At 45.2% G+C, this 27,865-nt stretch overlaps 2 protein-coding genes across 2 annotated transcripts; both read right to left on the minus strand.

Moving 5' to 3' along the window:
• Window positions 1-1,231: 1,231 nt before the first annotated feature.
• On the minus strand, window positions 1,232-8,449 carry YWHAH (tyrosine 3-monooxygenase/tryptophan 5-monooxygenase activation protein eta). Its single transcript, XM_041488516.1, has 2 exons — window positions 8,095-8,449; window positions 1,232-2,655 (listed from the first exon to the last, which is right to left on the minus strand). Exons 1-2 carry the CDS (start codon window positions 8,179-8,181, stop codon window positions 1,999-2,001), a joined length of 744 nt encoding a protein of 247 aa, XP_041344450.1. The 5' UTR covers window positions 8,182-8,449; the 3' UTR covers window positions 1,232-1,998.
• Window positions 8,450-15,731: 7,282 nt separating this feature from the next.
• On the minus strand, window positions 15,732-26,356 carry ANHX (anomalous homeobox). Its single transcript, XM_041488517.1, has 8 exons — window positions 26,094-26,356; window positions 25,351-25,475; window positions 25,013-25,136; window positions 23,942-24,128; window positions 23,329-23,461; window positions 22,782-23,083; window positions 18,480-18,567; window positions 15,732-16,601 (listed from the first exon to the last, which is right to left on the minus strand). The coding sequence occupies exons 1-8, from the start codon at window positions 26,346-26,348 to the stop codon at window positions 16,571-16,573; spliced, it is 1,245 nt and encodes a 414-aa protein (XP_041344451.1). The 5' UTR covers window positions 26,349-26,356; the 3' UTR covers window positions 15,732-16,570.
• Window positions 26,357-27,865: the final 1,509 nt, after the last annotated feature.

Raw genomic sequence — 27,865 nt, forward strand, 5'->3', positions numbered from 1 at the left:
ATGGCTTCGGTCTCCACTTGAGATCCTTTGCACCAGGGCAACAGCCAACCTCCAGCTGCCAGCCCAGAGGTGCCAGACCTGCTGACTCACTTGCAAACTACATAATGCTCATGGGTTTGTGATAAAGGGTCTGCACAAGACAGGAACTAAGATGAGAAAGGACCCCTTGGCTTTTGAATTAAAAAAAATAAAAAAGGTAACAAAAGGACAGGTACTTCTATCAAAAGGGAATTAAACCTACCAACTGCCAATATTTTATTAACCATCCAGAGTGTTTCTATGTAAAAAGGCAATCTTATGGCCAAGTTTTACCTTGTTTCCACAGGGGCAGTAGGAAGGTGTATAAGTGTGTTTTCACCTTTTTCAGATGTTGCGTTACTCTTTCAATTGTTGCCAATTTGACCGATATAAGAAAGCTACAATTACCTCTAAGATGATAGAATACATAAATGCATACAAACCTACCATTGAAAATTCTAAAACTCTGGATCCTTAAAAAAAACAGGGAGCTGCTTTTAAAAAGTATGAGCAGTCGTTGTGGGTAATTCTGACCAGTAATAATTATTTCTATAATTAAAAACTATCAGTTCTGATAAATGAGAACTTACATGACCTTTGAGCTAGCTCAGGTGCCAGTGGCAGTCTGGATACAGCTAACTTCTCCTGCTTCTGGGACATACCATGAAGTGTGTACAGCACCAATAAACGTGCATGTACTCTAACTGTTGGGAGAAAACAAAAACAGTGTTAAGTTTGTAGACTAGACTTAAGTGAGCTAAATAGAGAAAGGCAGTCTTTAGCAACAAGTATTGCTTCTGTTTGAAGCAGGTAAATATGAAATAGCTACTGGGATATTCACATGTAAAGCTGATGTGGTGATCAGCACTTCAGAGAAAGAGCTTAGAAGTTGCAGTGGACAGAAGCAAGCACAAGTCTCTGCATTGGTATGGTAAGTTCTGTGCTTTACAACTGTCCAGCAGCTCTAGTACTGAGCAAACAACTAAATATACCAACTTGGGAAACTCCACTTTAACAAAAGTGACCCCCACTGCAAGTGCTTTTGGGTTTTGTGGGTTTGGGTTTTTCTTCTTTCAGCACACCGGGTTGTGTTTTTGTGTTGTTTAGCATGTGTCAACTTCTTATTAAACTTTTAATTAAATGTGTTTTAACCCATCAGTGATGTGTTGGATAATTCTATCTCTGCTCCGAACAAAAGACAGGACAGCTCATGTAGAGATAACATCCCTGAAGCAGCATTTTATTTTATTCACTTAATTCCAAAACATTTAATTTAGAAGTCTGGCTTCCCAGTCATCCATCTTAACATGGGCAAATATTGACATAGAGTTGTCAGAATACACAGACAACTAAACAGCCAAAGAGTTTACAAAAAATAAATTCATGATTCTTCAAAACAACTGCAAAAGGTTACAAGTATCAAAACTCTTAGGTAGATGCACTGCATTTAAAGAAACTGTGCACATAAGTTAGAGGCAAAAAAACCAAATTGCTACTGAAACCTCACATTTCAAACAGTTTATTGTAAACTGATGAACAGAGTTGTCATTTCACATCAGCTTAACTGTTTTCTTTGACTGAAAAAAATTTGGGGTGGCTAATTTACTTTGCATGCACAAAATGTACTGCTTAACAGAACTGTCAGCTCATTTCAAACGGAAAGCTTTAACTGGACTCTAGTTATCCTCAATCACTTCCCATTATTCTTTTCCATATTTTCCAATCAACAGGCAAATTAAAAATGCCTCCTTCTGCACTGCTCAAGTGCAACTAAGATAAATAGGGCCAATAAACCAATCAATCCATCAATGCCCATGAAGACTCATCTGAAACTGCTTCTTGATACAGTGGACAGCAGATCTGAACAGCTGTACAATACAGATATGCTTAGCACTAGATATTTAGTGTGACTGTGGCAAGGAAATATTGGTGATGATGGGGATGGCCAAGTGGATGAAAGAGGGATCAGAGGAAAGCTTATTAATTATTGCCCTCTCCTGCTTCTTCATCCTGCTGATCACTCGTCCACAGAGTGAGGTTATCTCGAAGTAACTGCATGATGAGAGTGGAGTCCTTGTAGGAATCCTCATTTAGTGTGTCCAGCTCTGCTATGGCATCATCAAAGGCTTGTTTGGCTAAAAGGCAGGCCTGCTCAGGGGCATTCTGGATTTCATAGTAGAACACTGAGAAATTGAGTGCCAGCCCAAGCCTAATGGGGTGAGTGGGCTGCATGTGCTCTTTGCTGATTTCAAAAGCCTCTTTATAGGCAGCTTCTGAGGCTTCCACGACACTGTTCTTCTTCTCTCCAGCAGCAACTTCTGCCAAATAGCGGTAGTAATCCCCCTTCATTTTCAGGTAAAAGACCTTGCTCTCATACTGGAAGTCATTGCAGTTCTTGATCAAATATTTATCTAGGAGAGCCAAAACATCGTTGCAGACTGTCTCGAGCTCCTTTTCTATCTTCTCCCTGTAGGCTTTAACCTTCTCCAGCTTCTTCTCATTCCCATCTGCCATAGTCTTCTGCTCTATGCTGCTGATGACACGCCAGGAGGACCGTCTGGCTCCGACCACATTCTTGTAGGCTACAGACAGCAGGTTTCTATCCTCATTTGAGAGGGGCTCATTCAGCTCAGTTACCTGAAAATACAGACAAAGAGCAAATTTAAAGGGTTTGCCTTAGACAAGAGTGTGCAAACCTCTGTCAATACTTTCATCATGAAGTGCAAGATTCAAAACTTCTTCTAGAACCCAAAATTCCCTCTACACAGGAGTAACTTTGTAACATTGAAAGTTTAAAACTGTTCTGCAATCAGGACTTAAAAGAGAGAAATCCCATAGTTTTGAAGTAATAGAAGGGATATTTAGAAGCCATTGCAAAGAACATACACTGAATAAAAGTGAGCCAAGCTTGTGTAATGGAGAAGCAATCACAGAGGAAGGCTCAGATTTTTTAGGAAGTCTGCTGTAATTATACAGACTACACACCCAGTGATGAATTTAAATGTACCTAGAACACCAGTTTTTTGAATCTGGAGCACAGCAGCGGCACTGGAAGCTGGTGCAATTCTCACACTTCTGTCTCCTGCTGCTTGCATCCATTCGACAGCAGAGATGGAAGCACTGCAGTCTTTAAGCTCTGCACAGCACAAATGGAATTAGTGTCTCATGGTCTGTTTCAGACACAGTGAGTGATTATACAGTAATACAAAAGTTACCCTGATTTCTGCTAACTGGCTGTAGACAAATTCCAGGGAAAGGACATGAAAGAATCTGCATAGAAATAGGACAGCAAATCAGGAACGAAGCCATGATCAACTTCTAACTGCTGCTTCAAAAAGCTGAGACAGAAGGATAATACTTCTAATACTGTATATTTAGGCCTGTTTCACTTGATGTTTTAATTCAGGCTCTCACACCCATGGTCACTTGAAATTGTTCTACTTTCTAAAATTTATACGCATGAAATTAAACTCAAAGGAATTAGGATGAAAAATGAAACTCCTCTACCTTTGACCTATTGCTTTAAAAGTAGTCACTAGAATTCTAAGGATAGGTACTTTGGTGTGAAAATAAACTTGTCCTTGCTCAGACACTGCTAAAATCATTAACTATTTCTTTTTTAAAATGTGCACATTTACACTGCTTGACAGGCACCACTGTCCACAGCCATATACTTACATACTACAAACACAAAGTCACAAATATTTACACCATTCTGAGACTGCTGGTGTAGGCAGTGAACCTTCTAACAAATGTTTATTTCCAGAGCCTAGAAACTACTTCACGTGAATTACAACTTTTACAGTAAGAGAGAACTTACTTTCAAATTTAGGTTTTGTTCTTAAAATGTATTAAGTCAATTAGTTTTATCTCCAAAATGATTTTTCCACAGTTCAGGAACGTGAACTCCAAAAAGACACTGCTCTGCTTGTCCTAATAGAATAAAAGGCAACCTACAGAGGATGAAATGCACAGGAATAAACTCTAATGACATCTTCAGAATCTTCATCATAGGTCCCAATCAATATTTTCCTCAACAATCTCCACCACAACCTACCTGAATCTTCTCTAGTAAAGATATTAACAGTTCTTTCACTGTTTAGTGACCAAACTGAGAGCATATAAAAGGAATCCTGACTATAACCCTGGAATTCCTAACTGCACAAGCTAATGAGTGTGGTACTACTCATCAGCTCAGAAATTAATTCTGTGTGTGATCCCACACAGGCCATACATCAAGCTGAGCTCCTTCCCATGGAAAACACCCCAAAGTGAATGTCCCACAATGGAGAGCAGATCCATGACCTGACCCAGGTCAGTGGCCTGTGATCATACTGGTTTTGTCAGCCAGAGCACACCACTCAGCTAGAGCCAGTTCTGAACCAGGTGCTGCAAAAACGGCTGTACCTGAGCCAGTATAGAGCCAGGTTAAAGTAATAAAACTTGCCTGATGCAAAGGTATGCAGTCCATCATTGTGGAACAAATAGAAACCACCTAATGAATTTAAACCAGATGAATTTCTTGTATCAAGTGGGTTCAGAGCTCTATACCAAGAACTGGAAGCTCTATAGCCACAGGTACCCCAGAGAAGGCCACGAGGAAGTCATCCCCCAGCAGGGGAGGGCACTGCTTCCATTAGAGACAACTCACTCCCCTCTCCTACACAAACACACTTCATTAACCCCAAACCAGACACTCAGGGATAGGTACTAAAAATATAGAATATCCCACAGTTTTTAAGTCCATTTATATACACAGATAAAGCCTACATAACAAACTAGAACCTCAAGCTATTTTGTTTCAAAAATTTAGTTCAATACTTAAATTTTATTTATTTCACTTTATTTCTCACATGACTAATTTTAAAATTCTGTATCTCACATCACCCACGTTACCAATTTTAAACAGTAAATTATTTTTTACCACTATGTAGCTATATTGGAAAAGCAACATAAATCAATAGAGGTCCTAAGCACTACCTGTTAGGATTAATACTGTCCAAAAACTCAAGGGTTTACACAGCTACAATTTTTCATGGTTTCTGCAATTATCTAAACCAAAGAGTACTCCAGAAACCTCAGGATCTGAAGCATTTGTTGCATGAACTGAGAACCTTTCACACTTACACCCAAAACATCTTTCTCCAGTGTGCTGAGAAACAATTCTGTACCTACCGTGTAAGCTTTATTTGAAGAGGCTGGAATCCTGGAGCAGCATTTAATGCAATGGGAATACCATGCCCCATGGAAGAATGCCATTTACATATGATTGTATTTGCTATTAAAATTACTTTAATAGTTACAAATTCATGGGTTTAGTAAACTAAACCCAATTATTTCTAACAGCAACTATTTCATTTTCCTCCCCTGTTCACACATTACAATAGAAAATACTAGAATTCCTCCATGAAAAAAAAAGTTTACAACAAAAATTTGTATTGAGCAGTAAATTCCTTATTTAAGCTACAGCTGCTACTTGGTCTAGCTTTTTTCTTTATATAAGGAATTGATTGGAATAAAAAATGAATGTTCCTCCAGCTTTATGCTGACAGATGAAGCTGCAGCCTTGTCATTTTTTTCTCCAGTGTCAGAGTCAAAAATCAGGCAAATACACTTTCACTAAACCAAGTATTTGTTACTTTTTTTCAGAAGTAACTACCATGTTGTTGGCTACATTCTGTATTGTAAAGTGTAGTAATATCTAAAACTGAAATTAATTATTCAGATTTCAGTTTCCACTGAAAGCACACTCCTTTCATATAGCACCTTTAAAAATTATCAGATGTGTTACATTCAGAGAGTAAAAAAAATTAAAATAAACTTTTCAAATCAAGACATCCTGGAGAATAGATTTCTGAGTTAGAATACTGATTTCCCTCCTTTCGGAGGAAGTCTAAATTCTCTGGATTGCAAGACGACTTCAATATTAACCTATATGGATTAAAAGCTCTCTGAATTACCTCTCAGTTATTTGCAATCACTGAAACAGAAGCAGGAGCTGTGAGGAGAGCCAGCCCTCAGAGCATTCCACAGATTATGCTCACACCTACAAAATCAACCTCAACACTGAAGAGCATTCTAGAAATTGTTGTGTTGGAGTGAACACCTGGGAAAGCCAAGCAACCAACAGATGCTACATCACAGACATGCAACAGATTGTGAACAGCTCTAAATAAGGGAACTGTTGCTTTTAAATTCAGATTGCTTTTGGTATTTTAAAAGTATCTCTAAGTTTCAAGACTCCTCTTACTTACAAATGTTCTCAAGCTCCCAATTACAGAAGCTCATGATCACAGAACTTATTTGTGAGCAGAAGTGACATTACAGATGAGAATACCTCAGCTTCAGATGAATGAAAATTTGCACAGCAATTAGAACAGTTTGAAGACAACTGGACATACACACTAGTTTTAAGTACTTTATTTACACACTTCCTAAGGCAAAGCAACTGTGTTCTCATGGTTCCACACGTGCCCAGAGTCCACACATACACTGTAGGTCTGCAGTTCTTGGAGAAACAGAAAACTTTCTACTAGCAACAGCTAGAAATTGTCTTCTTGAGCAGCACATTTTAGTGGGTTCTCTCTTTCATCTTTTAGAATTACCAACTGAAAGAAGAGCTGTTACTATTACATTATTTGTATCAAGAACTTTGGAGATAGGATTCCAAATGCACCTTATTTTAACATCTTGTGGCTCTGGTGTTGAGATACTCAGAAGTATCACTGCTTTAGAACGGGACTAGTTGTAACATTTATTACAACATAATAGCAAAAGCGAACAAAAGCAGCAAAATTAGTGTCTTTTTACTGCCATCATTTAATTCTTACAACAAAAATGTGGACTCCATTTGAAGCTGCTCTTTTGCAAACTAAAATCCTGCCTTCAAACAGCAGCACTCTCAAGAGAAACATTTCCTCTTGGGGCCTTTGGTGTTCACAAAGGACAGATCAGCAAGAACAAACCAACTGTAATCTGATATGGAAAGACACTGCTAAGCATCCAGTGGCATTAACATTACCCATAACATTCGGATCGTGTGAATGCTTTGTTTTCAAAAAAGGGACTAGACATAATAGGTTTGATCATTCTACAATTTTATTATGGATCAGTACAGTCAGATCAGTACAAATAATTTTCAATGCTTGGTTCTGAAAAGAGCAGAGTTGCAAATGTAACATTGTTTAAACACATTTCAGTATTCAACAGGGTATGGAATGCACTGAGAAACTGTTACCCTACAAAGAAGAGGCAAAAAGGCAACGTTAAAGCTCGGGAAACACTCCTGGAACAGTGGCTAGCTTTCACACCTGGAGCAGCTACTATCTTTGATGCTAGTGAGTGAGGCTTCTATTCGCGTCTTTTACAGCGAGGCAATAGAAACGTCTAGAAGAGGAAGGGGCTCCTCTTGCTGTGTCCCCAAACAGCCCCCGCCGCAGCGCCCATGCCACAGGACCAGCGCCCCCAAACGCTGGCGGACGCCCAGAAGGGGAGATGCAGCCCAAGGTGAAACCCACCACCCGGTCGGGGTGGGAGGGAGGTGGGCGAGGATGGGCCCCATCTGTAGCAGGGAAGGAATGCACAGCGTTCCCGCCGCGAGGAGAGGCGGGCGGCATTCAAATGGCCGCACTGCGAGCCCGATTGGCGCGGTGGGGAGACGGAGAGGAGGGCATGGGGACAGCCACACCCCCGGGGTGGGACAGCCGGGGAGCGGGAGGGCTGCGAGACAGCCCTTACGGGGGAACGGAGGGACTGAGGGGGGAAAGGAAACACATTTTGAAAGGGGGAGCTAGGTCCGGTTAGGACCGGCTACTCTTTGTCTCATCTCTGCCCAAGGCAGGTAGTACTGGGCACCGCTCCGCACGGCGGCGAGGTGTCCCGGCGGGACGGTCTGGCTCCCGCTCCCGCCCTCCTTTCTTCACCGCGACGGGTGGGACCCGGCGGCTCGCATCCTCCCCGGACCCAACCCCGCCTCGGACCAGCCCGCACTTCCTCTCCCTCCTCCCCCGCCACTACTCCCCTACACACTCCTCCCCGAGTACGCCCCACGGCCGCCACGCTACCGGCCCCACTCACCGACTTCATGGCCGAGGCCATGTCATCGTATCTCTCCGCCTGCTCGGCCAGGCGGGCTCTCTGCAGCAGCTGCTCTCGGTCCCCCATGGCCGCTTCCGTGGTGGCTGCCGGGCTGGGCTCTGCGCGCCCCTGAGAGAGAGCGGAAGGCGGGCGGGGATGTGCGGCTGGCCGCGCACGGGTGGCGGGAGCAGGAACCGTAAGCGGAGCCGCCCGCTGGGCTGTGCCGGGCTGGGCAGTGCCGGGCTGGGCAGTGCTGGCCGCCGCTCCCTCGCCCGCCGGCCGCGCTCCCGGACCGACCGCGGCGTGTGCGGCTCGGAGCCTCGCGCTGCTGCCGCCGCCCGCGCCTGCGCGCCGGGAAGGCAACGAGGGGGCGGAGCCGCGGTGCTGCAGGGGAGGGGAGGGGGCGCCGCTCCCCCGCGCTCTATTTCTAGGTGACGTCACTTGCTATAAATAGCCATCGCGGGGCGCCGGCCGCGGGCCGCGCGTGCGCGCTGGGAGTGCTGCATTTTCCTGCTGCAAAGGTGGAGGTGGGCGGGGGGCGCGGGCACTGCGGGACGGGGCACGACACGGGCTGGGCCGCCGGCACCGCCACCGGCACCGCCTCGCCCGCCCTGCCTGGCCTCGCCAGAGGCACGGGCGGGCCGCCGCTGTCTGACCACCGTCGGGGTGACCACGCTCCGCGTTCACGTGTGCGACCCTGCCCAGCCCCAGGGCTGCTTTGTGCGGCCGCAGGCTGCAGCAGCGGCACGGCTGTGCCTCCTGCGGGGAGTGAGTGTATCTGGCGTCCCGGCTGCCTTGAAACAGCCCGAGCTGTGGGGGTGGTACCACGGACCGATTCTACTACCTTACCTAAGAGATGCAGCTAAATTCAATTTTACTACATATTTTAATGTGTATTAGTCAAGCTCCTCTTTCATAAATTGACAGTCTACCATTCTTATATAAAAATTATCTCAAGGTAAGAACTTTACACAAACAAACTGCTGCTGCTGTCCACAGAATCGCTGGGAGCCACGTTACTCATCTCTTACAGTAAATCAGATTAACTTCTCCCACTCAGCCCTGGCCAGCATTTAAAGGTGCCTGCGCTGCCGAAGGTGTGGGGAGCTGCTGTACAGCTGAGCGAAAGGTTTGCTCACCTGCAGACAGCTCAGCACCAGAGCACCTGTGCCAATTTAAGCTCACATCTGTCCTCACCGCCAAAGAGAAGGAAAGAAAGTCCATTGGCACGCCCGGGGAGCAGGGACAAGGCTGCTCTCACTCCTCCCCATGCTCTCCACTACCCGCGTACTCTCACATCACTTCAAAGGAGTCAATCCGGTCCCTGGTGTCAGACAAAAGTTTTTAGCCTTAACTCTAATGCTGCTGGCTTTTGTGCATTAAACCCTAATGCCATTTAAAATAAATGCTGTGGTTTTAAAAGGGATTAGATTAATATCGCTTGTTAAAAGACATAAATAAATATGACAAATAAGAATAAACTATAGTTATATGTAATAAGGCATGAAAGATAAAACTTAGCAAGTTATGAATTGATTGCCAGAACATTCTGGAAACAGCCCTTGCAGCAGTGTGAAGCACATACACCACTGTGCATGAATCCCAGCGAGCCAAATGGGGCTTTTTCCCACTGGAATTTTGTTTTCACTGTTTCTAAGAGAAGCAGTGACATCCAAAACCTGCACAGAATGGATCCCAAGCATCAGTTCAGTTTATTATCATAATTATTTTAAAACTTGAATTGATTTTACCTTAAAATAAATGTTTAGGTATAGACAGCAAAGATGTGATTTTGAAAATATATGATTCCGTGTACAAATACAAATTTTAATGCATCTGACCCTTAGGCAAGAGTAGTGAGAGACGTGCCAATCCTCTTTGCCCAGTTCACTTCAGTTGGGAACCTTTGCAGTTGCAATAATTTCTCAGTAGAGATTAGTCAGTTTGCAAAGCATTCCAACAGCTCTGAAAATATGTAGGGTTTACCAGCAGCTTTCTAGTCTTGTACAGCAGCTTCAGACTCCCCAGGGAAATGGATTACAAAGTATTTTTAAAACGAGTTATTCACCCACTGAACCAATCTGCATTAATCTGCCAAATATATGTGGATATATCTACACATGCACAAAACATTCTCATTAAATGCTTTGGTTTCCTTAATTGAGGCTTCTGTAAAACAGCTATTTCTCAGTCTAAGGCATCTCAAAAATTCCTAACCTTGAATCCATGAGGTCATGTATAACCTCACTGCTCTAAAACAGATACACATCTAAATTCAACAGTTTCAAGAAAAAGTGCTAAAATAAGGCAACGTTGTGTGCAGCATTTCTACAGTGTGATTGTAAGCTAAAGAAAGGGAAGAGATTGCATTTCACACCAAGAGTGGGGGAGAGTACCTCTGTTCTCCTGTGCATACAGTGCCTAGTGCTCTCCATCTTCACCCTCAGAAGAGGCTCCACATTTCCACAGAGGTACAAAGAAACAGAAATTAGAGCTCACACAATGAGTTTTATAATCTTCTACAATATTTATAAGTCACAATGTCTTAAAACAAAAATGGAAAGGAAAAGGGAAAATCAGCAGGCCTTTTATTAGAGTGCTGAATGGGGTGCAAGCAGTGCCTGACTGTGGTTCCCCTGCTGAGCTCAGATGCCAGGCATCACTCCATGATTCCCATCAAAGCTCAGGAATACTGCTCTCATGAGGCAGGACTGAGAATTGTTCACAAAGTGACCACACCCAGCAAGAATTTGTAGATGGAGAAATTTATGGCACTGAAAATTGCACTATGACCTAAGGCATGGCTCTGCTCCACAGGCATATCTGATTATTGGCCAGCACCCATGTTCCATAAATAGCTTCCTGCTGAAATGCCATTCCAGTTCAGCGCTCACTCACACAGGGGCACTGGGGACACCACAGCTGCTCAGAGGGTGCCTCCCCAGGGCTGATGTTCAGCTGCAGGGACACTGCTGAAGAGGCAACACCACAAGGAAACCATCATGTGCCATTCCCAGGCCTTCCCCAAAGTGGAAAACCTCCCCTTTTGCTGTCCTGGAAGCACTGAGGGAGCACACACACTTTGTGCCACTTTCTGAGACTCATGGAACTACAGCAGTGCTGCTACAAAGTCCCTGCCACTAACATCCTCCCGATCCCTGGAGAAAATGAACTTCCCTCTCCTTTCTGCAGCAAGGAAATGTTTTATTTAGGGAACTGCTAAATGATGAAAGTCTTGGGGACAAGATACTGAAAAACAGAGAGAGAGAAGAGAAACCACCCACTGGTGGGGGAGGTTAACCAGCTTCCACATCACAGCAAATGAAGTAGAGACAACTGTGGAAGAGAAAGAGATGGAATCTGTTAACATCTGATCTTGGAAATACTTGTGACTGGCCCTTACATGGGGCATGATGCTCACATAGTGCTGTAGGGACAGATTCTTCCAGAGGCTTAGGACTATCTGTAGTTTTTATTGTTAGAATTCTAGCAGCACATTCCCCCAGCAAAGTGAGATAAATGTGCACCAGGAGGATAGATGGTGTAACCAATGACAAGATCAGAGCACGAGATAGCAGTGGGTGTAGCTGTAGTGTGATGATTCTCTCCCAAACCACAAGGGACTGTAATTTCAGTGACACACTTCTAGCCAAACCATACACCACAGTTTAACAAGCCTCTAGGCTGTCACAGTGTGTGAAAATATTCTACTCTTTGTCATATTTCAATTTCATATTAATCTTGAATCACTCACAGAACCTCCCTCCCTCATAACTCAAGGGTAAATCCTAGAATGAAGAAACATGACACTGCCTGAGTGCTGCTCAGCAGCAGCAACAGGGTTCATGCCATGCATTGTGGTGAAGTACAGTGTGTATCTACCAACCTACACTTTAAAACAGAAGGGTACTGATTTGTACAAAACCTGTGAAGCTCTTGCTCCCTCATGGGAAAGGGTAGGTCTGTACCCCAAAGCCTATTTGGGATCACTGCAGTGATTTAATACCATTCAGTATTCACGCACAGTAGCCTTTTGCATGTTCAGAATCCTGTGCAGACACAAGCTGATAAACCCTCAGAACTCTCTGGCAAAATGTGCTATCTTCCAGCACCTGCTCATTTCAGAGTCCAGTGAGGAAACAGCACTGTGTCTGAATAAAAGATGATGGCAGTTTTTCCTTGCCAGAATGATTCAGGGATATGCACAGGGGGTTGTCAAGCATGCTCACTTGTGGGGGTTCCTTTAAGTGGCGAGAACACAGTAGCTAATTGAAAACAGCTTTAACTCCTCATGAGCTACTTCAGACTATGGTGTTTGCTAGTCCTCCCAGGTAGAAGAATGCAGTTTTACTCTTTATATAATGAGGGCAAAGTAACCAGGATTCACAAGCTTCAACAGGAAAACATGAAAAAGCCTGCTTATCAGCAACTGCCACCAGAGCACCATTTTGAAAAGAGGCTCTACAGGTAAGAGGAAAAAGAAACAACCTGTTTTCTGTTACAACCAGAAAATACTGGAAGTAAAAAAACAATATGAACACAAAATAACTCAATCCTACGATTTCTGGACCCTCTCTGAAAGACACCTCATGCTGAGCATAAACAATTAAGGACTCAGCATCAACAGCCACATTTAAAAAATAAGACCAGATCTGTCTTAACAAATGAATTTTTACTGCCCTTCAACCTTTACCAAAGTGGATTAGCTTGACTTAGAACTGGATTAAATCCCACTGAAAATGATTGATCTGAAACAATGACCTTTCACTGTAGAACATAACATGAAAGACTTTGGGGATAAGACTAATGAAGTGCAGAGATGAAACAAAATGTCTTTGCCGACATTTTCAAAAGTGGCCTCTTATTCTGGGTGCCCTACTTGAGTCACTGCACAAAGTGCTCTCTTCCTCTAAAAATGAGGCCCCAAGAAAGGCGAGCCAGGCATTCCAGAATGGTCTGAAAACACTTCCTTGAAGCTGTGTCTCCCAGCATTTGTCCTGAGGGGGTGTTGGATGCTCCAGTGACAGTAAGCAGAACTGCCAAAGGGACTGCGAGCAGGAAAAGCTGCTGCTCACATCCTCTATCCCCTGTAGCAAGAAGGATTTGTTCAGGGAAGTTTTTGTGGCAGCTGCTGTGCAGGATCTCCACACAGCCATTTCCACAGCACACTTCCAGGGCAGAACCACCCTCAGGCTCCACCTTGCCAGGCTCAGGGCTGTCTGCTGAGCTGCCAAGAGAAAAGCCACCTCTAGCAGCAGTGCTGGAAAACATGGATGCTGCCTATGGGGAAAGTGTCCCTCTCACCTCAGGGAGGGTCAAGTAACAGAACTTCTGAAAAGTGCTCCTAGATTTCCATTCCCCTTCTGTGACCAATCAACACATACAGGCACTGTACTTTGTGCTCTTATATGCATTTTAAGATAAAAATAACTTTGGTTTTTTTTCTATCTAGGGCAAGCTCCTTCCTTTGCTAGGCCAAGCCATGTGGAGGAGGAGGAATGACAACAGCAGGTACAGCACATTCAGCTCAGGGCAGGTCAGCCACGTGCTCAGCGTGCTTCCAAGTACAGCTCCAAGGAAGAACAACACAAACACATCCAGAGCTTGCTCCAGATGGTAGGATAGGGAAAGCAGAACATGATGGGAACACAAATCACATCCAGGAAACCAGAACGAGGTAAGACACAAATTGAACATATTGCTACCCCAATACAATGGAAAGAACTCCACTAGGCTCTCCCTGAAAGACTAACTCCAGCCAGCAGCACAGGCAGAGAAGGTCAAAAGCACTACTGGCATTCAGCACAGATTCCCTTGTTCTCTTCCCCTACTGCATGGCCAGGCATCCCATCTGCTCTGGCTCACGGATGGGGAAGCAGCAGAGCACCCCTGAATCCCGCTCAGCCCCCTGTAACCCAGCACGGCCAAGCCCTGTGAGACCATCTGTAGGCACCACTTGCAAATTCCTGTCCAAATGCAATTAGCTCCTCAAAAGTGCTTTGTGCAGGTTCAATATCCAGGTGACATGGGGCAATAGTGGGCCAAAATACCCTGTACTTCAACCACTTGACTTTATGTCTCTTAAAGGGAAATACTTTTAATTTGAGTGATTTTACATATTAAACTTTGAATTGTCTAACATAAATTTACAGAAAAGTAATAAGTTATTTCACCTGGGAAATGACCTAGAAAATTCAGTTGTCCTCCAGAGAGCAACTGTACCAAATTCAGAAATGAAATTCATTAAGTATAAGAGAAAAGGCCTTAATTCTGCTTTAGCTGAAAATCCTTTTTCAGATTTAAGTTTTGAAAAGAGACTTGTTGTTCTAGCACTCCTGAGGAATTTTGCTGAATTGAGCCTCTTCTTTTTAACTAAAAACTCAAAACAACTGTGTTCTTGAACTATTTTTAAAACTTACAAGGTCTTAGGACATTGGTGTTGTTCATGTGGTAGAACAAAGGTCACTTACATGCCAAGCCAAAATACCTGCATTCCCTAGCATGGGTTGCTTTCTTCAAAAATAACTGATATAGAATGACAGCTATCTAAAATTTCTATACAGGCAATGTTAATCTAATCTTATCTCCCCTGACAGGAAACAGAACTAAGCATTTGAAAGGAACTGAAAATACATCTTATTGTAAGAGAGGCATCATTCCTCTTTACTCCAATACATCTTCAACAGCAGGGAAGTGTAACCTCCCCGGCTCTCACCCACATGTGTCATGTACCACTGGCTGCCTAAGTCAGAGTCATTGTAGTGACACGTCATCAGCAGGGATGAAAACTGAAGTACCTTATCTGGGATCTCACACAGCAGCCCAGCAAGATCCAGTGGGAATTTTGCTATGGGGGCTGCTGCCTCTGTATGGAGCCGCGTCGCTGGCTGGCTCCGGACAGTGTCGCGTCTCCGTTCCACCGCGGGCCGCGGAAGGGATGTGACAGCGCCCAAAGAACGCGTTTTCCCCAGGCGCGGCGGCGGCGGCGGCCCCAGCGCACCGCCCGCCCCTCAGGGCTCCCGCCGCTCCCTCAGCCTCAGTCCCCCCGCCCCGCGCGCGCCCCGCTGTTGCTATGGCTCGGCGGGAGACGACAGCCAATCAGAGCGCGGCAGGATATATCTGTCGCTGTTGCCAACGGCCGCGGACCAATGGGAAGGCGGCGGCGGGCGGTCCGAGGGCCAATGGGGAGGCGGCGGCGGCGGCGGGAACAGCCCCGAGCGGAGGGGAGTGGGCGGGCGGTGGCCGGCGCTGTGAGGGCAGGGCGGGCTCGTCCCTCACGGGTGTTCGTACGGCCCTACGAGCCCGGCATCTTTGCTGCCTGTAGAAATGGCCCGTGCACTCACGGCCCCGCTGTTGACGGCAATAAACGATAACGTGTGTGACCTTTCCAAGCACCGCTGTTCCAAATACAAACAAGAAAGGGGTTATTCCTAGTGAGATCCACCAGAATAATGGAGGCTTCAGGCTCTCAGCACCCGCAAGTGTTCCCAGGGCAGCTGGTCCTGCCTTTTAATACATAATTGCCATGTGAAAGTTATCACTTCACATCCTTACCTTGAAAGAAATGAACTCTGGAGAAACAGTAAGTGAAAATCTTTACTTGAAAACTTTGTAACAAAAGGTAAGGGAAGCATCTTCCTCCTGTATATCCTGGAGGTTTGGCAATGGGGATGCATTTTGCAATACAGATTTTTTTTAAAAACAGTAACACTTCAGGAAAACACCCAAAACCCCACCCTATAACTTGCAGGATTAGCTTTAAACCTGCATGAAGGGCCTGCCTTGCTACTTGTATTAAACACCAATACATTGACATGCCCTGGCACTGAGAATTCTGCTGTGCTCCAGTTTGTGTCACCTGTGGCACTACGGAGTATGGAACACTCCAGAAGTTACACCCTGCAGTACATCAGGAAGGCAGGGATAAGAAATAGCAGTATTTTACCAGCACTTACTGAGACCTTATTTTCCAAGCTTGAGAAAAGGTTATCCAATATCCACTGCAAGGCAAGGTAACCAAATTTTACTCCTATGAGTACAGGAGTTTCATTTACCTTCATGATGCAACCAAGGACTTGGATCTGGTTCTGGTCAGTGCTATGATTAAATCTATGTTACTGCCACAGAACAAGTGCCTTGATAATTTTAACATTTACAGTGCAGCTTCAGACAGCTCCAGGAAAAACCTACAGTCCACAGTGCACCTTTGCTTTCTTCTATCCTTTGCAAAACTCTCAATAAAACTGTAGCTAAACCAAACTTTGTAACCATTGAACACACCTCCATCCTTCCTTCTCCCTCACTCTATTCCTCTCCCTGTCAGACTCCTATTTAAAAAAAAAAAAGGGAAAAAAAGGAAGCAATGGGGTGTTTCCTGGGGAGCTGCAGGCACATGGAGTGTATCTGCAGGCAGGTCACATCCGTCCACTGTCAGAAAATTCACAGAGCAGGCATGCTGCCTGGAACATGTCGTTGGTTAGTGAGCCAACAGCTGGATCCTCCAGGACCTGAAAGACACGGGAAGGAACCAAAGCCTTACCAGGTATGATTTTAACACAGTTGGTTATGGTGGAAGAGCTCCTTTGGGCAGACAGCAGCACAAGGTGTGTGATGGGAGGGACTGGTCAGGGCTGTGTGCATGAAGCAGCAAAGGCCTGCTTGCCCTCCAAGTTCAGGCAGAGTAATCCATCAGTGGGTGTAGAAGTGATGAGCACAATCCATGCCCAATCCAACTCCCAGGAATTCAGAGCAGAGCAATTCCCTTCTCTCTGCCCTAGGCTTTGGCTCCTATAAAAGCCAGTAACTGACAGAGAGTAAGACAGTAATTAAATAATTAAGGAAGTGATGTCCTGAACAAGGAAGCTCTGCTCAGGGAGAGAAAGAAATGTCTCCAAAATTAATTAACTTTTTGTTTGTTTGCTTGCTTTCATTATAGTCTCATTTTGGTTCTAACAGGATGCATGACCAACCAAAAAGAAAGTTGAGTTGTGTGGACAAAAGACAGTTTTCACCTGCACCTCTGTGGTTCAGGCATAGGAACCAAATATCTGCATATTCTTGCCAGAAGCCCAGAGTAAGGTGATTCAGCAAGAAGCAAAGTGCCCAGGAAGTCTGTAGAATGCTGTAAAATCATTTATCCATTCAAGCTCTTCCTTTTCGTAGAGCACACACAAAAACATGCAAAAATTGCTTTTCTGAATTCTTGAACTGAGTAATTATTACAAAGATTTGAAGATGTCCCATTTGACATCTACAAGCATCACTCAGTACCTTGCTCCCAGCCCATAGTGTACTGAGTGTCATGTTTCTTCACCACTGCAAAAATCAGTGCAAGGATGCAGAACAGCAAGATGAAAACTAGCTAGAGACAGCCTGCTCTGGGAATCTTAGAAAAGGCTCATTCATTATTAATGCCCAAAGCTTTCCTTCTCGTCTGCCTTACATTATGGCTGGTAAAAAGACCACTTTCCAAGATACAGATCTTTATATTGATGCTTTCAGGGGCTCAAAAGAGGTTCAGTTACTGCCCTCAGAGCTCAGCCACATCTCATAATGAGGTCAGCAGATATGGGTCCTGCTTTTTGTTATCTCTTTTGAAAAGGTTCTCCCTAGCAGCTCACACTGGAGGAGAAACAGCAATGGATGCTGACTGACTGTTGGACCAACACATGTGAAGCCAAAAAATACATCAATGTACAGCTTAGATAGGGTTCTCTTGGGTCCTATTTTTAGGTAACAATTTAGAGATGTGCTCCCATCCCCTTGAGCACAAGATTTCTAACTTGTATTCTCTGCTGCCTTGAAGTCCCCATCAGAAGGCAGGCAGACTGCACCCACAGCATGGAACTACCTTCTTTATCCTGGCCAATAATCACAGTGCTCTGTATGCTGCCATCAGCCATCTCAGAGCAGTGCAAAATCCCTTTTCCTCAACAATTACACAGACTTGCAAATGAAAATTACATTAAACATTTTAAGAGATCTGAGAGAACAGAGTCAAATTGTGCAATACACCTTAGAGGGAAGGACCTCAAGCAGACATCTTTGTGTGATTGTTCTATAGGTGAGCCCTCCGTTGCTGAAAATTTAAATGACACTTTGGATATACACAGGATCTTTTGGCCACCATTTCAATGACACATTTAGTAAAATTAGGGTCTGACCAGCAATTCAAGTAGGAAAAAACAAAACCACCTTTCCTTCTATTATCTGTTGGGTGTTAGCCAGGGAATGCCCACCTTGCTCTGAACTGGACTTCAGAAGCTGTGCTTAGATCAAACATGTTTCATACTAAATATGATATGAGATTTCACATCTCCTCTGAGAGAGCTGCAGGGGATCGTGTGTACAGAGCTCCTTTCTCTGAACTTTAGATGTGTTCTTACCTGGCTTTGTCCCAGGGCTTGGCTTTCTTCCACACAGGGTGCAGAAACAGGTGGGCACTGAGGCTTGCCAAACACACTCTGAGAGGAACTGGAAAAAATATTATATACAAGTGCATTTGAATTTATGTATTTGCCACTTACTGGAATGTTTTGCAGCAGGACAAGAGGGGTTGTTGTAAAGACTATTCATTTGATAGAGTTCCGTTGTCTACACGCCTGCCCCATTTCTCAAAATTGTTATGGCCTGAAAGTACAGGTTCTGCAGTGGGAAGACTGCCCTGACCAGGAGCAGTATACAGGGAATCACATTTCAATTTGCAACTTTCCTTCTGCCCCAAAAACACTCTCCATAAACAAGGAGGTGTCTACCAAAGCTCCTGGAACATGTTTTAAAAGCAGAGACCTTAAGAGTCAAAATATGTGGCTTTAGACAAAGACACAACATTGGCTATGCTTCTGCTACAGCTTTCCAAGGCCACCAGTGGAGTCTGGGGGCACAGCTTCCCCATCCACACTCCCCTGGAGGCTCTGCCAGCCTCCCAAAACAGATCAGTCTGTGGGCACTGGATCAAGTAGCAGGCACTGGGTACTCAAGAATGGGATGTTCTCTCCCGTCATCACCAACTCAAAAGTCTCTCTAATGCAACAACAATGCCCATACCACCACCAGGCCCAAGGTGTGAGTGCCCATATGGGCACGGACAAGTGCTGCCCAATAGTAGAGTACAGGAAAAAAGTAGAACCAACAGGATAAGTGTCAAGTTGCCCTTCCTTGGAATCCTCCCCAGGTTTCAGCGATCAGCCCTGGGACTCCTCTGCTGGAGGCTGTATTCAGAGTCACATTTCCTAATGACAAATGGGCTCAACTCCCTCTCCCACCCTCTCAAGCATTTGTCTCATGCTTTTTTACAGCCCACTTACACCGACATGCACAGTGCCCTTAGCAACGAGTTCTGCAATTCAGTTATGCAACATGCCAAAAAGTAGCCTCTGTTGGTGGGTTTGGGACTTGCTGCCTGTCAGTGTCAGGATGCTGGGCTGTCCAAAGGGGAGAGCCCAACAGCAGGAGGATTCTCAGCACTCTGAGCTGGAATCCCAGAAATGCAGGCAGAAGCTGTAAGCTACCATGAACATCTCGGCACTGACATTTTCTAAATCAATATGCTGGCTCATAAATGCAGAATGCCTTGCTCCACAGAGCTCAGTGTGCTTTTCTTTCTGAAATGGAAGGCACAAGATTTCCACTCTGCACAAACCATTAGCTGGGCTACATTCCACCTGACACTTGCAGAGTGAACAGGATACACCACCACTATCTGTAAAAGGGAGCATCTGTTTGGAGTCCCACAGGGGCTTCCAGTCCCCTTGCTGGATCAAACCCTCCTCTCAGGCAGCAGAAGCAGATGGAGACAGTCAGCTTCCAGCCTGGTTCCCTCTCACACTCCCACCTCACAGCCCTGGAGATCAGAAGAGGTTTGGACACAGCCCAGGTGTGTAGGAGTGGCTGTAAAAAGCCCATGAAAGAAATCAACAGGAATTGTTCTGATAAGCTTTGAGGCCACATCCTTTCCAGGTGATTATCTTTAAAAATGAGACAAGCAGGTTAAGGGTCCTTTGGCTGATCTGTAGCTCTATCCCAGTGCTCAGGAAGCAAGGAGAGCATAACAGTGAGTCCACTCCAGATAGGTGATCTTGACTAAATAATTTCCTTCCCTTTGTGTTACTCTTATCTCTAAAACCAGGATAACATCAATGCCCTGTCCTTCCAGGACAGCAACACTCATTTGCCTTGACCAGCCAGTTTGATTTCTTGCCCCAGGAGTCCCCAGAGGAGTGATGCTCATTGCACCATGTTTGCTCAAGAGGACTCTGGTAACAATACTCTTCTCCAATCCCTGACTCTGTTAGAAGGCTCTGCCTTATAACACAGGTGATCCCCCCTGAATGAGCAGTGATCTTACCCAAGACTACCCACACAAGCTCTCCTGGCTCCCTAGAGAGAAACTGCAAAATGAAATTCCTGAAACTGCAGCCTAAGCGTCACTCACTTCTGAAAAAGATTGATGTTCCATAGCATTCCTGGAATTTTGAGGAGGTCAAGGCTTTGGGAGGACCTAGACCAGGCCACTAAACATTGTTTACAAATAGGGTTCAAATAACTATGTCCTCACCAAAAGGTGCCAACAAAGCAGCAAGTCCTGACCCTCACAGGAATATGATAAAGGGTGTGTGGATGCCTGGCACACTGACATACCCAACAAGGAGACATTCACCATAGATTTCTTCTACTGGCAGAACATATTTTAAAAATAAACATGAGCTCACTCCAGAGTCAGAACATGCAATTTTAAATCCAGCCAAAATATTACCAGCAAGCCTTGCTGATCTTTCATGATCTTTAGCCACTGTTTAAAACTGTGAATCCTAAAACGCAGCCTGAGGTTTACAAAGCCTGACCTGGGTTCTCCCCAGCAATTCAGAGTAAGGAGTCTGACATGAATGTGAACAAGGCACCAGGCCAAGTGAGAAACAGGGGTAAAAGGCAGAAATGTTTTCTGCAGGGAACTGGGACCAAAGCCTCACCAATCTTTATCTCTAGTGAATCACTCCATGTGCTCGTTGTTTAACAAGCCACAAAGCCTTCTGTGCCTCTGCTTCCTCATTTTTAAAGTGGGAATAAAGCTTCTTCTACCTCCCTTTTTGACAAACTGACAGCATCATGCTGGCACAAACACTGGTCAGTGTCAAACAGAAGGGTTATCAAATGGGGCTGCTGCTCCTGCTCTGTCTTGCAGATCAGTAAATTAAAGGAAGCCCATAATGTCTGGCAGTGTTTATTTTTATGTAACATTATGGAAGTTGTATAACATATGGAAAATGGCACGAATTTTTGTTGTTTTGCATTCTCTGAATTTATCTCAATTCCCAGAGAAAATCTGAAATCTGAAACCTTTGTTATAGGTGGAAAACAGAAAGAGAACAGTGCCTGTTTTTCTGTCTTCCAATTTGGAAAGCTTGCACTATGGAATAATCTTGTCATGAGGTTGTGAAGCTACAAAAACTATTTTAGGACTAAGTACAGGCCCTACCAACCCAGCCCACAGAACCAACAGAACCAGCCCTCACTGGATCAGTAGAGGTTATGCTTTTCTGCCAAAAGCAAGCAAATAGTTTAGAAACTGAACCTGCCTAAAAAGCAGGGGGTCATATCTTCTGTGATTAGTCTGGTTCCAAATCTCCTTTGTGCCACACACACACTTGTATACTTAGACAAGATTACCTATGTGCAGATATAAATACTGGCAAAGAAGGATGGACACAAGGAGAAGCAGTCCCTGGGAATGAATAGTGTGTCACTATTTCTGCAACTCTCTTCAACAGGATATCAAGACATGGCTCAACTCTGCATAATTTTTATTCCTGCCTTTAGGCAGCCCTGTGCTTTCCCTCCTTTTACCTGTGAAGAATAGATTCCAGTGTCCCTAGCTGTCCTCCTCTAAGGATTAAGCTTTCATCCTGTAAATCTGACTGCTGAATGATTCTTTCTGAACTGGCTTCAACACAGCCACCTTGAGGGACTGTGCTCAAGGGGACTCTGACACCTGCTGAAGTAAATGCTCAAATTAAACACAAGTACAGATACAGATAACATGGCCCCAACCTCTGACCCAGCTATTCCTTCTCTCCTTGCTCCACATTCACCAGAGCCTGGGTGAATGGCAGTTACAGCCCTTCCTGCTCCACAGACCTGCAGCAAAAGCAAGTGGGCATCACTTAGGCATCCTATCAAGCTTATTCTGAAGAACAGGGAGAAGAAAAGAGATGGTGGGAATGCGGAACAAGACCGGACAGGAAGAAGACAAAGAGGAAGAGAGAAAAAATAGCAAGAGGGAGAGGAAAGTGAAAACATGTGCTTGAAGACAAGCACCATGTCACCGTTAAGTTCCCAGGCTTTTCTCAGGCAATATCTTAATGACGACAGGCATTGAAACCCAGAAGCTTGCAAAAGGGCAAGGTGAGCAGACAACACCTGGAGGAAGTCTCTCAATGGAAACACTAAAAGGAATCCACCACTATCTTATGGAAGTGGTTGCAGTTTAGGGAAAAGAGTAGGTAACAGTGTCTCAACACCTTAAATCAACAGATTTTCTCACTGATCTATCATGGAAGAGGAACTCCAAAGCTCCAAATAAGCCCTGCTCTCCTTCATCATGTTACTTAAGTGAGCAACAGTGTTTACAGCAATGGGAAGAGAAGCTTGGAAACTCTTAAGGTCAACAATCTGGGTGCAGTTTTACTAACCTTCTACACCTGGGGTCCACACAGAGGCAGAGACTCCTCCAGTGCTGTAAGGGGCCCACCACACGGGCAGCCAATAATTCACAGAGGGAAAGGAGCTGTAAGAGTGCAGGACAAAGCTCCCCTGCCAGGGGCTGGCAGCAGCCCTGCTCACTGCTTCTCCAGGCAGCAGCACAGGAGAGCCAAAGCAGGTTCCTGGTTCCATCACAGCCTCAGTGCCAAAAGGTACAGGTTGTTCAGAGCTGCGAGTGGTGAAGAAAGCCCTGCTTGTTCCAGCTTCATACAGCTCAGGGCTCTGCACACAACTGCAATGATGGAGAAAATGAATCAGCCAGACATATTGCTTTGCCAAAAGGGGACCCCCAGCTAAACTTCTGAATCCTGCCCTCCACAGCTGGGAGATGAACTGCTCTGACATGGAACATTTCCACCAGTGGTGGCAAGGCTCCCAAGTGATGTCCCCAAGGAACCAACACAGAAGTCAGTTCCATGAATACATTTAAATGTTGCTTCATTTCTGAACTGTCACTGTAAAGATGCCATACATCACCTGGATTGCAGCATCTTTAAATATGTTCCTTCAGGAGGCTTATACAGAGGTGCAGCTGACTGTTCCCATCCTGGCTCACAGGGCGTGTGGGTTATCTCTGTTTGCTCAGGGCTGATGCCCACATGAGATCCACCTGAAAGGTGCAGGCCAGGCAGGTGAAACAATGCTAATGATTACTCCAAAAGGCAACGAAACAAGTCCAATCTGCCAAATGCAGCAAGACCCCTGTGCTCCTTGTGACTGAAGTTTGGTTAAGTGTCTGTGGAAGGACATGGAAATATTGGGTTTTCCTGGAGTACACTGCCCTGGTTCCAAAATCTGAGAGCTAAAACCTGCTGCTTCCCATGTATTTGCTTTCATTTGGTGCCTCCTTAAAGCCAGGCATCTCTTTTCACTTGTTGTTGCACAGGCATTAGCAGTGTCTGCTTCTCTGGAGTGACAGCCTGGAGCCAACAATGAGGCACTCCACTGAAGCAGAGTCCTCCAGCATCCACTTGATCCATCAGCACATAATGCTGTTCTGAAGAAGCAATATCCTTCCCTTCCTGAGGGAATTTAAAATTGATTTTCACCTCTCTGGACCACATCCTGAACCCATTAGGAAGAGACAAACCTGCAGTTTGTGGAGTGTTGGATCCTTTATCCTGTGGCTCATTTCTCTGGGAAGCCAAAGCCCTCTCAGGACGTGAATTGTTCAGCTCTTCCCCATGAAGGAGGCGGGATTTTTGACGACGTCGATAATTTGCAAACCAGTTATAGACCTGAGTTGGCTGCAGGTTCAAGGCCTGAGCCAATCCCTCCTGCAAAACCAGGTGCAGGGAGAAATCAAAGGAAAAAATCACATCCAAATGATCAAGCATTTCCCTTCAGTTCCAAAAGCAGTGCAGCAGGAGACCTTCCAAAGCCAGAGACATTTACTCACTAGGTCTCCAATAGGCCTAGTGGATCCAATCGGGGAGACCATTTTATAAACTCAGAGCTGAGAGAAAATACAAATTCCACCCTGCACTCCCAGACAATTTGTTTGCTAAGGAAGCCACTGCTATTCTATACTGCTCACCAGATAATGCCCTCAACAAACCATGCTCTTCCCACAGAATGACAGCTTCACAGAGGCAGACATTGAAGTCTGAAGCCCTCACCTGGCAAGGCAGTGATCAACAGTGCTTTTTGAATTAATTTACACATCTCTTCCATTACAAATCTGTCCCTGTCCAAAGAAGGTAGATCCATGCATACACCAACACAGCCTATTATGTTATCACATCAAATTACCAGCATTTGAAAAGTCAGCACAAAATATGTTCTGATGAACCAAGTGCAATTTTATATAGGCTGTTACTCAGTCAAGTCAGAACTATCTATCATGGTAATAGAGCTCTGCTGAGTGATGGCTGTTTGGCTGCCTATGCTCAATCACTACAAAATTAAAACTGTTAAAAACCCAGTGAGGAATTCATTGCCCCTCAACTTTTTGTCCACAGCAAGAGAAATTACTTAGCATAAACCTGAAGATTTTTTAAAGAAACCTTTAGGGAAAGATCAAATATGAGGAATCCCAGCCCCAATGAGCCTTTTGAAAACAAGGATTTAGAAATTAAACCAGTTATAGACCCTAGATTGCAGAGTCCTGATTTTCTGTGACAAAGAGACTTGATTGGAAGTATCCCTAGCATATCCCTACCCGCTGTTTCTTGTCTGGATTTGCTGTCACCTCTGCAGCAAACCTGTACAGGTGCTGGCGTACTTCTTCTGAATAGTTTCGATTCTTCAAACCTTCAGGACAAAGGGAAATAGGTGGAGGATTCCTGTACACAGGAGAAAATGGAATTAAAAAGGACCCAAAAGGAATAATTCACATTCATGGGAATTTTCTCACATTGCCATAAGTGGTCAAAATACCAAGAAAAACCAAGCTCTAAGAAGCAGCATCTTGAGGTGTAAAACCAGCTTCTGAATCTGTAGCCCCTACATCTAGAAACTACAGAGAAAAAAAATCTTGGTTTCCCCACTATGCAGTACCTCTTCCTGCAACGGAATTTCTGCAGTGCTGTCAGAACATCTGTCTGCTGTTTCTCCATAACCCTCCGGTAGTGAATCTCATGCCAAAGTTGCACCAGTTCTTCCTTCTCTTCTGCCTCGCAATACTAAAACAAAACTGTGCATAAGCAAACCTTTCCAGAGAGTCACTCAGACTGTGTATAAAGGAGAAAACCCTCAACAGAAGTGTACTCAGGGATTCCTACTGGTTTGACAGAGCTGGTAGCATTATCTAAGCACATGGCTCACTGTACCTTCCCTCATGTACACAGGGAAATGCCGAATTCCTTCTTTTCCCCTGTTGCAAACGTCTGCATTACCGGATCTAGAGGCCAAAAATCCCTCACCTTGAGTGGTACCATCCAGCCTTCCTCAAATATTCCCACCCTGCCAAGCCCCCTAATCTTGGGCTTCCTAACACTTTAAAGTCCTGAGCCCTAAGATTGTGAAAAACTCCAAGAACCACCAGAGTAGAAGAAAAATCCTGCTACAGCCAACTCGGTAATCACCCAGTTACCCTTCTCCCCTTGGCTGATTAACTCTAAGTGCCCGTGGCAAAGCCTCTGGCAGGTCAGCAATGCACACTTATCACCTTCCATTGCCTTACACAAGCTGCAAGTGCTCCATGTGCGGCAGCTCAGGTACTTCAGCACTAACGGCTCCTAACTACTGTTTTTCTACCATGGCGTTTTGTCTCCATGAAGAACTGAAGAACACATCCCTACCTCCAGGAGTCTGCAGGCTGCATCATGTTGCCCTTTATGGATATGAACGGACACACAAGCTCGAACAACATGGATGTTAGTAAGAAAATCTCTCTTGTTCTTGCATTCCATCATGGCTTCAACCAGCTTCTCCAGACTGGGAGAAGAGCTCTGGAGCTCCCGGCAAAGCTGTCCTGCTAGATTCAGCAGTTTGGTGGGTGGGGGATGCTTATTTTCATTCTTCTTTAACATGGCCATGAACTGCTTCATCATCATGTCCTGTTGGAAGCTTTTTCTATGCAATGCACAAAGTTGTGGTTAGATAAAAACTCTTTATCTCCTATTTTTAGCTTCTATGGTATGCTTTTTTTTTTTTTTTAAGGAAATAAATTCACTGTGCTGTTAAAAGCAGCCTAAGGACCTCAAAATGCTTAAAATAAACCTAGGCCTAAAGCAGCCCTGAAAAGCTAAAGAGACACCAGGTTTGCAGTTGGGAAAACTGAGCTCAGAAAGACACATTAAACTTTCCCCAAAACTCAGAGACTAACTGCTTACAGGTTAAAAATTACAAAACATTAAGTCTAGGTGAAATTAATTCGGTGAAAATTCTCCAAAATTGCATGTGACAGGACCGCAGTTACTGTAAAATGTAAATGCTCGTCGGGGCTGTTTCTCGCCCTTTTTCCTGGGAAAAGGGCGCCGGCGCGATTCCCCGCACCCTGTGGCCAGCTCCAGCCCCGCCGGGCAAAACGGGGAGAAGCTGGGAAATAGCTGCGAAGAGCAGGAGCTGCACGCGGCAGCCCCTTCTGCTTCCTCCCGCAGCCGCCCCGCTCCCGCTCCCTGTCCTCACCGCAGCCTCGAGCAGGTCCGAGCGCTTCCCGGCGCCGAGGGCACTGCGGGGTCAGTGCGGAGCCGCCGTCGGCTCCCCAGACACCGCCCAGGCGGGGCTCCGAGGCTGCCCCTGCACTCCACCCCCATCCCGCTGCGTGCACAGGACTGCCGGAGTGCAGAGGAGATGGAGAACGGTATAGAATAGATGACAGCAAGTTCCTTCCATAGTAAAGAGTATTTTTGAGTCGTTAATGGGGATCAGACAAGCACTGATAATTGTGACACACTTAGAGTGACTGAAGGAAGAGGCACACAGATCAAACCCACCTTCTAAAGGTGGGTGCTGTCTAAAAACAGATGAATCATCCTGACTCAGTTTAGGGGCTAAAAAACTGAAGCAGCTACGATTTGCCTCGAATCACATCAGAGCACCACCGTGAAGGTGTCAGTCCGCCCCTCACTCCAGTTTCCCGAGGACATGTAACAACGAGGAGCCGGCAGGAGCCAAGAGCCCCCAGGCAGGCACGGCTGGGTGCCGGCTGTACCCACCCTGAACCTGCACTTCGATACCCAGCTCGTGCCAACGCCCCGCAGAGACAAAGGCTACACGCGTGAGCGCGGGCAGCTTCCTCTCGCGGATGCAGACACATTCTAAAAACCTGCCCGGAACCCTCGGCAGCGACAACAACCTGCCAACAACGCTCGTGTGCTCAGTGGCTCTTGATTTCTCCTTACTCTTTGGTGCTGGCCTTGAAAGACAGTAACTGACTTCTGCTCTTGCTGTGTGACTCTGTTCGAGATCCAGACAGGAAGACAGAAAATCCTGCATGATTACAAGACAAAGCCCCAGCACCGAAGTTTGAGCTGAACATAGAAAACAGTATTTTCTTTTGGCAATTGTTTTCTTTTACTCACCAATTTTGTATTGCTGTCTGTGGAGTTACAACAAAACATCAGGTCAC

This window comes from Pyrgilauda ruficollis, unplaced genomic scaffold (assembly GCF_017590135.1).
Source record: "Pyrgilauda ruficollis isolate IOZ18807 unplaced genomic scaffold, ASM1759013v1 scaffold9, whole genome shotgun sequence".
In the NCBI taxonomy this organism is placed as follows: Eukaryota; Metazoa; Chordata; class Aves; order Passeriformes; family Passeridae; genus Pyrgilauda; species Pyrgilauda ruficollis.

Coding starts and splice junctions, on each gene's coding strand:
- YWHAH (XM_041488516.1), bottom strand. CDS start 8,181: ATGGGGGACCGAGAGCAGCTGCTGCAGAGAGCCCGCCTGGCCGAGCAG. Junction 2,656..8,094: donor TGGCCTCGGCCATGAAGTCG/GTGAGTGGGGCC, acceptor CTGTATTTTCAG/GTAACTGAGCTGAATGAGCC.
- ANHX (XM_041488517.1), bottom strand. CDS start 26,348: ATGATGATGAAGCAGTTCATGGCCATGTTAAAGAAGAATGAAAATAAG. Junction 24,129..25,012: donor ATCCAGACAAGAAACAGCGG/GTAGGGATATGC, acceptor CTGGTTTTGCAG/GAGGGATTGGCTCAGGCCTT. Junction 18,568..22,781: donor GTGGACCCCAGGTGTAGAAG/GTTAGTAAAACT, acceptor TATTTTTTCCAG/TTCCTCTCAGAGTGTGTTTG.